Here is a 12,416-nt window from a genome sequence, read left to right on the forward strand (position 1 = left end):
GGACGGGCGCCCGAGGGCTGGGAGCGGCCCCGCCCGCGGCCCTCCGGGTGCGGCGAGCTCCCGCCCCATGGCCCCAGCCGCGGGCGAGGCGTGCTGGGCGCGGGGGGGGCGCACCTGGCGGGCCCCCGGTCGGGGGGCGCCTCGCGCGCTTGCGGGGTGGGGGCGGGTGGGCGGGCGGCCGCCGCGCTGCAGCGAAGGGAGGCCCGGGGCTGGGAGCACCTCCCAGGAAGTCCAGGAAATTTAGAAGTCGCCACGGCCCCCGTAGCCAAAGATCTGGGTAGCGCACGCAGCGCAACAGCTGGAAAGGAGGCAATTTCCGTATTAACCCTGGCAGGCAACATTCGCGTCTCATAACACCTCTTGTGCAAATCCCTTAGTTGGAATTTAGTGGGGCAGCATCAGAAAGGCCCCCGTGGGTCGGAGTGCGGGCCCGTCTGGTCCCGCACCCGGTTCCCACGGCGGCTCCCGGAGGATGCCCACCTGCCGGATGCGAGTGTAGCAGCATCTCCGGCCAGAGTTGCCCGGCAGGTGGTGCTCATGGGTGGCTGCCTTTGAGACCGGGGGCGGCATGGCGCCCTCGGGATTAGGAGCCAGTGATGGGCTCGTTTCAAAGAACACTGCAATTTGCGGTAGCAAGTTTGACCCTTTTACTCCGCCTCGCTTGAAGAAGTGCTCTGTTTGTGTGTCTGGCGTCTCCTGTTTGTTGTTTTGTGCTGTCAGGTCACCACCAATTTATGGCAGCCCCATGAACGAGAGCTCTCCACAGTGGCCTGGCCGTGACAGCCCTGCTCAGCTCTCAGAAAATCCAGGCTGTAGGCTCCTTTAGAGGGCCACTCCATCTCGTATTGGGCCCACCTTGTTTTCTATTTCCTTTGTTCTCCAGGCAGTTTGGCCCTCTCGTGTGTCCAGAATAGGACAGCCTCAGTTTGCTTCTAGGGTAGACTCCGGCTTTATTTGATCCGGGACCCCCTCATTCATCTGTATTGGTCCAGGGTATTTGCAAAGCTCTCCCCACATTAAGTCTCATTGAATAACCCCGGGCTCTAGGAATGCTACTCACTTTCTCCACTCCATGCATAATTTCACCTTTTTTTTAAAAAATAACCCCATTGACTTGAAATTTCGTTTGAGCTGAGACGCTCCTAAACACGTCTTTCTTGCGGCGTGCTGCTCAGCGCCCCTTGATTATTTTGGTTGCTCTTTTCTGTACCTTTTCCGATCCCACAGTATCTTGTTGGAATATGAGATGGCCAGAATCGTCCGCGGTTCTCCAAATGCAGTTGCACCATCTATTTGCATGAGAGATTGACGTTATTGGCAGAATTATTTCTGATCCCTTTCTTGATGATCCCGGGAATGGGATTTACTTGTTCCACAGCTGCACTTTGGGCATATGCGTTCTGCCGGGATCCTTGCATTGGAGGATCGGTGGCATGTCCAGGTATTGCAAAGGAAGAGGGAGATGCAACCTAGAACTTGCTGAGGTACCGCGGCTGTAGCTGCTGTCCTGGCCGGCCTGCAGCAGTTAGAGCTTCTCTTCTGTGCTCTGTGAGCCCACCGCTCTTTGTCTGTAGGCCTTTTGAGGATACATAGAAAGTCAGAAGGGGGCTCCCGGGCCATCTAGTCTGACCCCCGGCCGGCTCTGCTCACGGCGTGCCCACTGCACAGTTCTGAATGTTTGTGCTGAGGGGAAAAACAGGGAAAAGGATTTGCCCTTGGACTCTGGACTTCAGCACAGTATTCCTGGCCGGGCCGCTGGGCAGTCCTGAAGTGCCTGCCTCGCCACCTGGCTCCCCGCCTCGCCACCGAAGGCCAGTCAAGCGGTGCAAGGCTGTGTATTCCTTTGCTGGCAAATGCTTTGGTGACCCTGCAGTGGCCACAGGTCCCACGGTTATCCGCCAGGTCAATAGTTGCTTATTCCAAGCTCTTTTTGGCCTGTGCAGCCTCCGTGTGCAGACGCATCGGGACCGTGGGACCAGCCGCGGAGGTCAGAGAGTGAAGAGGACCCGGCGTGGGCAACTTGGCTAGAGGTCGTTGCTGGGTTCAAAGGATGTGGAGGAGCCAGGCTGTCGGACTTGGGCCAGTGACCCAAGCTCCACCATCTGGCTAGCCCTGAAAATGGCCCTAAGCTAAATTTGAGCCAGGCCTACCTTGGAGGGAGGTTGGAAAGCTAAAATGGCCGAACACTTCCCACCCCACCCGCCGGATGCAACCAGTCAAGTTGGCATCTCGCCGTGGAGTTGTGTCTGTCCGAGGGCTGCTTGGTGTGTTTTCTGTCTGCTTTGCAAGTCGCGGGCGGAGCATTTCAGGCTGTCGTCACGGTAGACCCGAAGAGTTGCCTTCTGCTGCCACCTCAGAGCATCTGCTGCCGGCTTGGCTGCAGGGCCTCCCTCCCGCAGTGCCTTGGGGACAGCGGGTGCACGGGCGCTTAGCCCCAGGCGCTGCCCAGCCTTGGTTCCTTGAGCCGCTCAGCCAGCTGTGCCTTGCTGCTGTGGGAAAACTCGTGGGCCCCGGTCCCAGCGGTAGCTGTGAAAGCGGAGCAGCTTGGGCCTCTGCAGCCTCCTCTTTGCCGTCAGGCGAAGCAGATGCAAAGCAGCAGCTGCTCCCTTGGGGGAGAGTGGGAAATTGTGGATGCAGCCAGGCCCCTGAATCCAAGGGGGATCGGGCGGGGGGGCACTTCTGTCTCCAGGGCGTGCCCCATCCCTAGCAGAGAGCTGCTGTATGTCCGTGGAGACCGTTGCTTTTGCACGGGGGTGTGGGATGAGCCACCGGGGGCTGCAAGCCAGCCGAGCTCTGCTTTCGAGGCTGCATCGGCAGCAGAGACAGAGGCTGTGCTCGGCGAGAGCCAGAAACCGTCCCCGGCCACCCCGTCCCGCCTCCGCAGGGACCCGGTCTCCAGAGCCGGTGCACGGCCGGCCTGGCAGCTTCAGGGTCTCCGGAGCCTGCAACGGTATTCTGCTCCTACGCTTCCCAGCGTGGGCAGGATGCGGAGAGCACCTTCCTGCTCCCCAGCCGATGACTCACCTCTCAGCAGTCCAGGCTTGTGAGCTGGGATTCTGCTCCCCTCGGCAGCCGTGGGGCTCCCAGTGGGTCCAGAGCGTCTCCCCATCCGCCCGCCGGCCTGGCTGCCCAGAGCAGGAAGGGGTCAAAGTCCAGGCTGGCTGTGCAAGGAGGTTGCTTTCGGACACGGCTTGGGGAAGCAGCAGCAGCCGCCCGGTGCTGCAGGAGGAAGTGGCATTGTGCAACCCCAGTCCACCCCCCCCCGCCTGCCTCCCCCTCACTCGAGGGGATGAGGAGCTGTCACTGCTGAGTCCTGTGGGACGTCTCGGGAGTCATGGCTCGCCCGCGGGCTGTCGGCCAGCGCCACGGAGGGAGCGCCCCAGAGCTGGCGGGGGGAGGCGCTTGGCCCCCGTGCCTCCTTGGGCCTCCCGTGGGCTGCTCCTGCCCGCCGGCAGAGGCCCTGCGCAGCCTGGCGGGGCAGCCCCCCCCCCCCACAGCACTGCCTGCTCGGCCGCAGGGGCAGATGGGAGCGGCCCCGGGCCTGCGGCTTCCTCCCCCCCGCAGGGCTCCCTGGGAGTGGCGGCCCCAGGAAACCGCCGGGCTGTGCGGTTCTTGCCGCTTTGCGACATATCCGGAGAGGAAGCTGGGGTGTCTGGGGTGGGCACTTCTGGGGAACTGCTGGGAGGGCCGAGACCAGGGGCTGTGCCCGGCCCAGAGCCGCGGCGCCCAACTCCGATTCCGGGCGCCCGGGCCTGTGGGCCGCCACCCCTCCGGCCCCCTCACTCACTCCCTGCCTGCCTGCCTCCCTCCCTCCCTCCGCCAGGCTGCCGGAGTCCCGATAGCTCTTCGCTCAGCTCGTCTCCTCCGCTGCGGGGCGCAGGGACGCCGCCCCCGCCGGAGCCCTCGGCCCCCCTGCACCCTTCCCTCATCGGGTCCGCCATGACCACCTCCATCAGCGGGCTGGGCTCCCCCTTCCCCGTCATCAGCTCCTCGATGGGGTCGCCGGGCCTCCCCGCGACACCCTCCATCGGCTACGGGCCCGTCAGCAGCCCCCAGGTGAGCACGGGCTGGCGCTCCTGCGCCCCACGGGGAGAGGGGCCCGGCTCGGCGGGCTGGGAGCCACGCGGGCCCTTCTCCACGGCTCTGCTCCCGCCCCCCCCAGATCAACTCCACGGTGAACCTGTCCGGCCTCCATTCGGTCAGCAGCTCGGACGACGTGAAGCCTCCGCTGGGCATGCGGGTGGTGCCGGGCCACCCCCACAGCGGCATGATGCCCGGGAAGCGCCTCTGCGCCATCTGCGGGGACCGATCGTCAGGTGTGCCCCGGGGGGGGGGGGGCGCCTGGGGCCGGGCCTGGGTTCCCCAGGGCGGGGAGGGGTGGCTGGCAGGTGGGGGTGCAGCATGCAGCTCAGGAAGAGCAGGTGGGGCTGCTGGGTCGGGCGAGGAGATCCTTGCAGGAAGCGGGCGCTGGGGGCACTTGGGGGGCAGGGCCGCCTTCCTCGGGAGTGAGTGGCCCTCGCGAGGGGCTGGGGGAAGGGGCCGAGGGGCCTTGCCGGGGCCCCTCGGCCTCTGGGAGGAGATCCGTGGGGCAGGCGGTGCGGAGTCAGGACCCATCCCCTGCCTGCCCCCCGCCCTCCCCTCCCCTCCCCTCCCTCAGGGAAGCACTACGGGGTGTACAGCTGCGAGGGCTGCAAGGGCTTCTTCAAGCGCACGATCCGGAAGGACCTGACCTACACCTGCCGCGACAACAAGGACTGCACCGTGGACAAGCGCCAGCGCAACCGCTGCCAGTACTGCCGCTACCAGAAGTGCCTGGCCACCGGCATGAAGCGCGAAGGTAGCGGGCGGGCCGGCAGCCGGGGAGCCTCCTGCGGGGCCGCGCGGGGGCAGCTGGGGGGGCCTTGGGCCTGCAGGCCAGGGATCCCCGGTGGGCGCAGAGGGGCTTCCTGGCCAGCTGCCTCTGTCACGCTGGCCACGCTGCCCCAGGGAAGCCTTGCCAGAGGGAGGCGGTCGCCAGCCCTTCCTCCCTCTGCAGAAAGTGGGATCCCCGGCGGGATGAGTGGCCCGCGGGGTCCTTGCCCACTCCGGGCTGCTGTGCCGCTCCTGGGGGCGCTCCCTTGGCTGGGCTGGTGCGGGGGGCTCCGGCCAGGGCCCGGCCGCGGCCCTCTGGCCTTGCGCTTCGAAGGCAGTGCCCAGGCCGTGCCTCCCCCTGGCGGGGCAGCGGCCGCAGCGGATGGGGGTGTCTGTCCTCCCGCTGGTGCCTCTGGGGGGCTGCTCCCCCGCCCTCTCTCCACCCGGTTCCTCCCGGCCTCTCCTCCGAGCCCTTGCGGAGGCGGTCTTCTGGGGGGCCGCGAAGCAGCAGGCCCTGCACCCCCGGCCGCCGCCCTGACGCCCTGTCCTTGTGTCCCCCGGCCCGCCTGGGCGCCCGCAGCGGTGCAGGAGGAGCGGCAGCGTGGCAAGGACAAGGAGGGGGAGGGGGACCTGGCCGGGGGCGGCGCCAACGAGGACATGCCCGTGGAGAAGATCCTGGAGGCCGAGCTGGCCGTGGAGCAGAAATCCGAGCAGAGCGTCGACGGATCCGGCACGGGGGGCAGTTCGGTGAGTTGGGGCGGTGGTGCTGCGGGATCAGAACGCTCACCCCGGACCTTTGAGGCGAACGAGGTAAATACCCCGCGGGGCGGTCGCACTCCTTTGCGAGCGTTGAGGGGGGCGGCGCGGGGGCGCGGGGGGCAGGCGAGGGGGGGGGGGGCTCTTGGCTCGTGGGGGGCGGGCGGGGCGGGGCGGGGGGCTGCTTGGCCCGGCTGGCCGCACGTGCGCACAACCCGCCTGCCTCTGTCGTCTCCCCCTCGGCCCCTGCAGCCCAATGACCCCGTGACCAACATCTGCCAGGCTGCCGACAAGCAGCTGTTCACGCTGGTGGAGTGGGCGAAGCGCATCCCCCACTTCTCCGAGCTGCCCCTCGACGACCAGGTCATCCTGCTCCGGGCTGGTGAGTGCTCTGGGCGGGCGGGGGCTGCCCGCGCCTGCGCCGGGGACTCCCGGCGCCCTCCCAGCCTCACGGCGCCCCTCTGCCCGGCAGGCTGGAACGAGCTGCTGATCGCCTCCTTCTCGCACCGCTCGATCTCGGTGAAGGACGGGATTTTGCTGGCCACGGGGCTGCACGTCCACCGCAACAGCGCCCACAGTGCGGGCGTGGGAGCCATCTTTGACAGGTGGGCGAGCAAGGCGGGGGTCCTCTTGCTGTCGGCTTTGGGCCCACTCCTCCGGGAGCGTCTTCTGGGAGGGCCGCGGCCGTGCCCTCCAAGGAGGGGACAGCGGGCAGAGAGGCCGAGCCCCGGCTGCTGAAGCCCGGCAGTTGCGCCCAGCTGATGGGTGGGCGTTGGAGCTAATGAGCTCCGCTCGGAAAGCTATGGGGCGGCTTTGACCTGCGGGAGGGAGAGATCAGCCCCAGCCAGGGGCCAAGATGCTCTTTCAGCTGGGGGGCAACACTCCTGGTTGGGGAAGCCCTTGGGGGGTTGGTCTGCAGGGCTGAGCTGGGCTGGAGGCCCCCCAAGTGCCCGCCTTTTGTAGCCGAAGGGTCTTCCTGCAAGTCAGCTTGGACGTGCACGTGGTGGGCATGGTGTAAGTGGAGCCGGGGTCAGACTAGATGGCCCAGGAGACCCCTCCGGACTCGCTCTGCTTCTGTGCGGCTAAGTCGCTTGGCCCTGGGAGAGGCATTTCAGCCTTGGCAAACGAGGGGAAACCTGCCCTGAAACAGGTGGGGGACGGGGGGGGAGCAGGGCTTTGGGGGGCTCAGGGGGGCTGTATTTGCCCCAGACCCGAGAGCGGCAGGGGGACCCCTGGCACGGGATGGGCAGCCCCCGCCCGGCCGCCCACTCCTGCTTCCGTGCCCTGCAGGGTGCTGACCGAGCTGGTGTCGAAGATGCGCGACATGCGCATGGACAAGACGGAGCTGGGCTGTCTCCGGGCCATCATCCTCTTCAACCCAGGTGCGGGCGCCGCCCGGAGAGCGCCGGGGTGGCTTCTCCCTGGCCGGGCCGGGCTGGGGGGCTCCGCGCAGCAGCCCCCCCGCCTCTGTGCCGTGCTCAAACCGCTGCCTTGCCTGCAGATGCGAAGGGGCTCTCGAACCCGGGCGAGGTGGAGCTGCTGCGGGAGAAGGTGTACGCCTCCCTGGAGTCCTACTGCAAGCAGAAGTACCCCGAGCAGCAGGGCAGGTACGCGGCCGGGGTGGCGCCGTGGGGCTCCACGTCGGGGCAGCCGGGGGGGGGGGATAGCCTAAGCCCTTGTAAAACACCCCAGGGTCAGTGGCCTTTCTGGAAGGATGAAGCCCAGCCTGGCCCGAGCGGCCCGTGGAGACGGAGCCCCCTGCACTGCCCTGCCGGGGAAGGTCCGGGCCAGGCGCCGGGGGCCCTCGGGTGGGCACCGGGCGCCTCTCCCGCCTCATCGACTCCCCCTTGGCCCTCCTGCACGAAGGCCCCACGCCCAGCCTCCCCGCCCACCCCCGGCCTTGCGGGTTCGGGACCAGAGGGGTCTCCGTGCAGTGGCCGGAGCGCCCTGTGGGGGCTGCGGGCAGAAGCGGGACGTCTGGCTCTGCCTGCCGGCTTCGGGGGCCGGAGGCCGGTGCCCCTCGAGCAGTGGAGGCAGGGTCCCGCCGGCCCGAGGACCCCGCCGGCCCGGCGTCATCTCCGCTGAGGAGGGGCCGGCGCTCCCCACGCGTGCGCAGCTGAGCGACCCCCACCTGCCCCCCCAGGTTCGCCAAGCTGCTGCTGCGGCTGCCTGCCCTGCGGTCCATCGGGCTGAAGTGCCTGGAGCACCTCTTCTTCTTCAAGCTCATCGGGGACACCCCCATCGACACCTTCCTCATGGAGATGCTGGAGGCGCCGCACCAGATGTCCTGACCCGGCCGCGAGGAGGCCCCGCACCTGCACCCACCGCCGGGGGCGTAGGGGGCTGCGCAGGCGCGCGTGGCCCGGACGGGCGCCCCCGCGCCTCCCACCCTGTGGCGCCGCAGCCCCCATCAGCTGCTCCCCGCCTCCCCGCCCCCCCGTGCCCGGGAGACCCCCCTCGGAAGGGTCCCGCAGGGAGGTGGCCCCTGTGCCGCCCAGTAGCTGGATGTCAGGCGTAGGTGGCCCCATGCCGCCCGCAAGGCGGTCCTCAGTTGGCCGCCTCCCTTTGATGCACTCCCAGCCCGGTGGGGCGTTTCTCTGCCCCCTCCTTGGAGGGGGGCAGGCGGACGTAGCCCAGAATCTGGTGGCCAGGCGAGGCGCCAGGGGCTCCCTGGCTGGGGGGGGCGAGCAGGGTGTCCCGGGCATGGAGGAGAAGCCCCTTTTCTCTCTCGCGTTTCCCCTTCCGCCTGTCCGCCTTTGCGTCGCTGGGTCGCAGTTCCGTACTTGTGGGGCAGCGGGTGTGGGGCCAGTGGCATGCACAGCAGAGTTGCGGGCCCTTCTCCCGGAAGTGGGGTGTGCCTCCCCCCCCAGAACAGGCTGTTAAGAGAAGGGGTGATGCCAGGTGGCGGCTTCACGCCCGCCCCACAGGAGGGCCTCAGCCGGGGGGGGGAGGGCGCGTTCCCCCCGGGTCCCTGGGGCAGCTGCTTAGGGTGGCTGGGGGTGTGCAGAGGGGTTGAAGGTGGCCGAGAGCCCCGGGGGTGCCCTGCCCTGCCCAGCCCAGCGCAGAGCCCCGGTCCCCCCCCCTTGTTTGGTTTAGCACTTTGAGCATGGCCTGTGTCCCCATCTATGCAAGGGGGGGGGCTGCAGGCAGCGCACGTGTGAACGCACCCCCTCCTTGGAGGGGGCTGAGTCCGGCCCTCCCCGCAGGGCGTTTGGGGGGGGAGTGAGGAGGGCGCCCTGCTTCGGGGCCCCGCGATTCCCCGGGGCAGGCGCAGACCCCTGCCCGGGCGTCCCCCGGAGGTGGGGGCGCCGCTGGACAGAGTGACCCCCATTGGAGGGCTCACCCCTGGGTGGCAGGTGTGGGGCGGGAGGAACGGCTGGGCTGGTCTGGGCGAGGGGGGGTCTCTTTGGCACACGTTGCTCTTTCCGCCCCCCAACCTCTGCATGCCTGCATTCGTCCCCCCCCCCCCCCCCCCCGTTCATTGGACTTCTGTTGACCCCCCCCCTCTCCTGGATAACCGCTTTGGAATATGCTGATTTAATAAAGCTGCTCTTTCCGGAGGGCCCCGATTTCCCCACCTCTGACGCCGCCTCGCCTCCTGTGTCGCCTCTCCCGCTTTCCGGGCCAGCGGGGGTGGGGGGGTGGCTGCTCTCCTTAGCACTGGCAGGGCCTCTGCCCACATGCAGAGGGCTGGCCTGAGCCTGGGCCCAGGCTCTGGCCGAAGCAGGCAGCATGCAGCGGGCACCCCGGGGATCGGAGCCCGCCGCAGCCCTGCCCGTGCCCCCCACCCCGCCTCAGGGAGCTCCCGGCATGGGGGGCAAAGGAGTTCGGCTCCTTGGTGCAGTCCCCCCTGTGGCCAGCAGAGGGCAGTGGCACCCTGCCTTGTGGTGGGGTGGCCGGCGTGGCCCCCCTTCGCCCCGCTGCCCTGCACCCCCCCCCCCCGTGTGGGGAGCCTCTTTCTGCGTGGCTGCTGCTGGCTGCCCCATGGGGGGGGTGGTCTCGAGCAGCCCCTGGCGTTGCAGAGCCTTTGGGGACCCCCCCCAATCTTCCTTGCCTTTGGTCCTCCTCGGGTTTCTCTGGGGCAGCCTCTGCCCTGCCGCCCCTCTGTGTGCCGCCCCACACCCAGCCCTGCCGCCCCCGCAGGGGTCAAGGGAGCCCCTGAAACAAGGAGCCTGGCAAGGCTTCTGGGCATGTGCAGAGCACCGTGCCCTTTGCCGCTGAGATACCTGCAGTCCAGGCCTCCCACTTAAGCTTGGGGGGAGCCCTTGGGCACCCCGTCCCTCACAGATCGCGCCCCTAATTTGGGGAGGGGGCGTCGCCCCCATCTTGCCCCCACCCAGGGGGGACCGGCTCCTGCAGGCATCGCTGCCTCGGCATGCCCCCAGCTTTCCACCTGGAGGGGAGGTGGCTCTCCTGGGCAAGCAGCCTCTCCCCCCCCCCCCACAAAATACCTCACATACCACCGGGCTGGCCAGGGGGCCCGGGGCGGCCCCTGCACCCCCCGCCCCAAGCAGCCCAGGAGGAAACTTGGAGGCCGATTGGCAAGTCTGCTTCGCGCCAAAGCCGCCTTGGGCCCAGCACTGCCCCCCGCCCCCCCCCGCCGCAGGCATGGCCTGGGCTGACCCCCATAGCCACGGCGCTGCCCCCGCACCCCAGCTCTCCCGGGCCCCTCCTGCCCATGAATGGGGCTCAGTCCCTGCCCGGCTGGCCGGTGTTTTCACAGCCTGGCCGGGAGCGGCCCGCCAGCAGCCGCACAAAGGGGGGCTTCTTCCCCCCATCAATGGGGCCTTGTCCTGCCCCTCACCTGGCGGCCCTGGCAGGCCGTGCAGACCCTGGCGAGCGGAGGCGCGGGGAGGGAGGGGGGGCGGCCCCTTCGGCCCCTCCCACGTGGCTGCCGAAAAAGCAGCCTCTCTGCGGGGGGGGGGGCGGCCTGAGACTGCTTTGCATGTGTGGGGGGGCCGGGGGGCCAGCTTGCCGCCTTCCCAGAGAGGAGCCCCACTCCGCCGCAAGGCCCCGGCTTCGTGCGAGTGTGGGGTGGCCGGCCCCCCCCCACTGTCCCCATCCCAGGGGGGCTCCGGGGCCCCCTTCCACACCAGACGGGTCTCCACGGGTCTGGGGCCAGAGATCACGACCGCAGGAGATGCAGCGGCAAGCAGCGGCGATCCTGCTGCGTGGCGGTCATAACCGGGGGCTTCTGACCATGTGCGGAGTATCGGCACAAGCACAGACCGCTGGTCCTGGCCTGATGGGGGCGTTTGTGCAGCCCGAATCCCGGACTGGCCCCCACGATTTGCCGTGCCGGCATGAGAGCTGCTGTTGATCGTGCCTCTGTGGGCTGTACAGTTTGTAGGCGTGCGTGTGTGTGTGTGTTTACACAGATAGGCGAGTGCAGTAGATGCCGCCGTCCCCGGAGAAAGCCGGGCGGCTCCTCGGAGGTATGCGCCCCCGTACCTTGCTGCCGTTTTTAGACCTGCGGCTCTGCGGCGCTGGGGCCGCCACGCCTGGTGCCAGGAATAGCCGGCCACTGGGCCACAGCCCAGAAGAGCATTCCTGCCTCCCGGCTCGGCCGGCCACCCTGGGCAGCTCCACCCCGTGCGAGAGAGGCGGGAGGGGCCGCCGGCGGAGTGGGGCAGGGCCCTGGGCCTGCTGCCGCCCCACCGCTGCCCCTGTGTGAGGCTGGGGTCCGGACCGTCGGAGGAGAGTCCCCGGAGACCTCCCAGGCCGTCTCGCCCCCGAACGCCCCTCGGCGCCCCCCCCCCAGCCTGGGGTGCAGCCCCCTCCAGAAAGCCCAGATGTGCGGGGTTGGCTGTGCTTGTCTGGTCGGGGAGGGGGGAGAGGGGGGGTTAGGAAGCCCCCCTTGTAAGGACAGGCAGCTGAGCCAGGCCAAGGGGCTCCCCGGTGGCAGCACCCCTGGCGGGGGCCTCAGTGCCTCCCACAGTGGGGTGCAGCTGGGCCCCCCCTCGGCCATCCGCGGGAGCTGTCCATCCCACCCCTCTGCTACCTGTGCCCCTTCCTCACGAGCCCCTCTCTGCAGGTCTTCCCCTTCCAAGTGGCCGAGAGAAGCAGGACAGGCAAGGCCCCCTGAGCGGCTCCAGGCAGGCCACGCCTCCCCCTGCCCCACATCGCCTCTGGGGCAGCGGGAGCCTCGCCCACCCCAATGGGGTTGCAGGTGTGCTGAGGCTGCTGGGGCCAGAAGCAGCACCTCGCGAGCACCACGGGGCCGCCGTGGCCGATGCCCGGGCCCTCTTTGCAGAACCCGAGCAGAGCTCCGTGATGCAGGCCGTGGGGGCAGCGTGGGGCAGGTGGGCCATGTGTGAATCTCAGCCGGTGCCCCCATGTGGCCTGTGGGGCCACGCAGACCCCACGGTTGCTGTGGGGAGAGCCGGAGGATGCCAATGCGATGCCCAGGAGTGAAGCCGGCGGCAGGCCTGGGGTGTCCCTTGCCGGCCCCCTTATCCCTGCTCCGCTCGGGTCGGCAGGCGGGGAGCAGGCCGTCCCTCCCGGGGGAGCCCACTGGACCCCAGCACGCCCCACTGCTGCCCCCCGGGTGGTGCGTGGAGTGGCCCTCAGGCAGACGTGCTTCCCCGCACGAAAGTGAGAGCCTGCCCGCCCTCGGGGTGGGGGGGGGACCCTTGGCGCCAGCTGGAGGGGCAGCTCGGAGGGCTGGATCCATCCCCTCCCCGGCTCGGAGCAAAGGGGGCACTGCCCAGCACGGCTGGGCGGCAGGTGCCCTCGCTGCAGCGGGCCAGGGGTTGGGGTCCGGAAGGGCAGCTGCTGGACCTTGCGGCTTTACAGGGCTCCGTCGCTCG

General features: G+C 69.0%; 1 protein-coding gene across 1 annotated transcript; it reads left to right on the forward strand.

The window, feature by feature from the left end:
- The first annotated feature begins 228 nt into the window (after positions 1-228).
- RXRB (retinoid X receptor beta) lies at positions 229-9,184 on the forward strand. The gene is made up of 9 exons (XM_044425488.1): positions 229-4,056; positions 4,163-4,316; positions 4,658-4,837; positions 5,432-5,598; positions 5,860-5,989; positions 6,080-6,212; positions 6,898-6,989; positions 7,109-7,214; positions 7,751-9,184. The coding sequence occupies exons 1-9, from the start codon at positions 2,722-2,724 to the stop codon at positions 7,896-7,898; spliced, it is 2,445 nt and encodes an 814-aa protein (XP_044281423.1). The 5' UTR covers positions 229-2,721; the 3' UTR covers positions 7,899-9,184.
- The last annotated feature ends 3,232 nt before the right edge of the window (positions 9,185-12,416 follow it).

Source organism: Varanus komodoensis, unplaced genomic scaffold, assembly GCF_004798865.1.
Source record: "Varanus komodoensis strain SLA01 unplaced genomic scaffold, ASM479886v1 scaffold156, whole genome shotgun sequence".
NCBI classification, from domain to species: Eukaryota; Metazoa; Chordata; class Lepidosauria; order Squamata; family Varanidae; genus Varanus; species Varanus komodoensis.

What these genes read in the sequence shown, in the direction of transcription:
- RXRB (XM_044425488.1), top strand. Translation starts at nt 2,722, where the DNA reads ATGTCCGTGGAGACCGTTGCTTTTGCACGGGGGTGTGGGATGAGCCAC. An exon ending in GGTCATCCTGCTCCGGGCTG is followed by an intron (nt 5,990 to 6,079) that starts GTGAGTGCTCTG and finishes TCTGCCCGGCAG; the next exon opens with GCTGGAACGAGCTGCTGATC. An exon ending in CATCATCCTCTTCAACCCAG is followed by an intron (nt 6,990 to 7,108) that starts GTGCGGGCGCCG and finishes CCTTGCCTGCAG; the next exon opens with ATGCGAAGGGGCTCTCGAAC.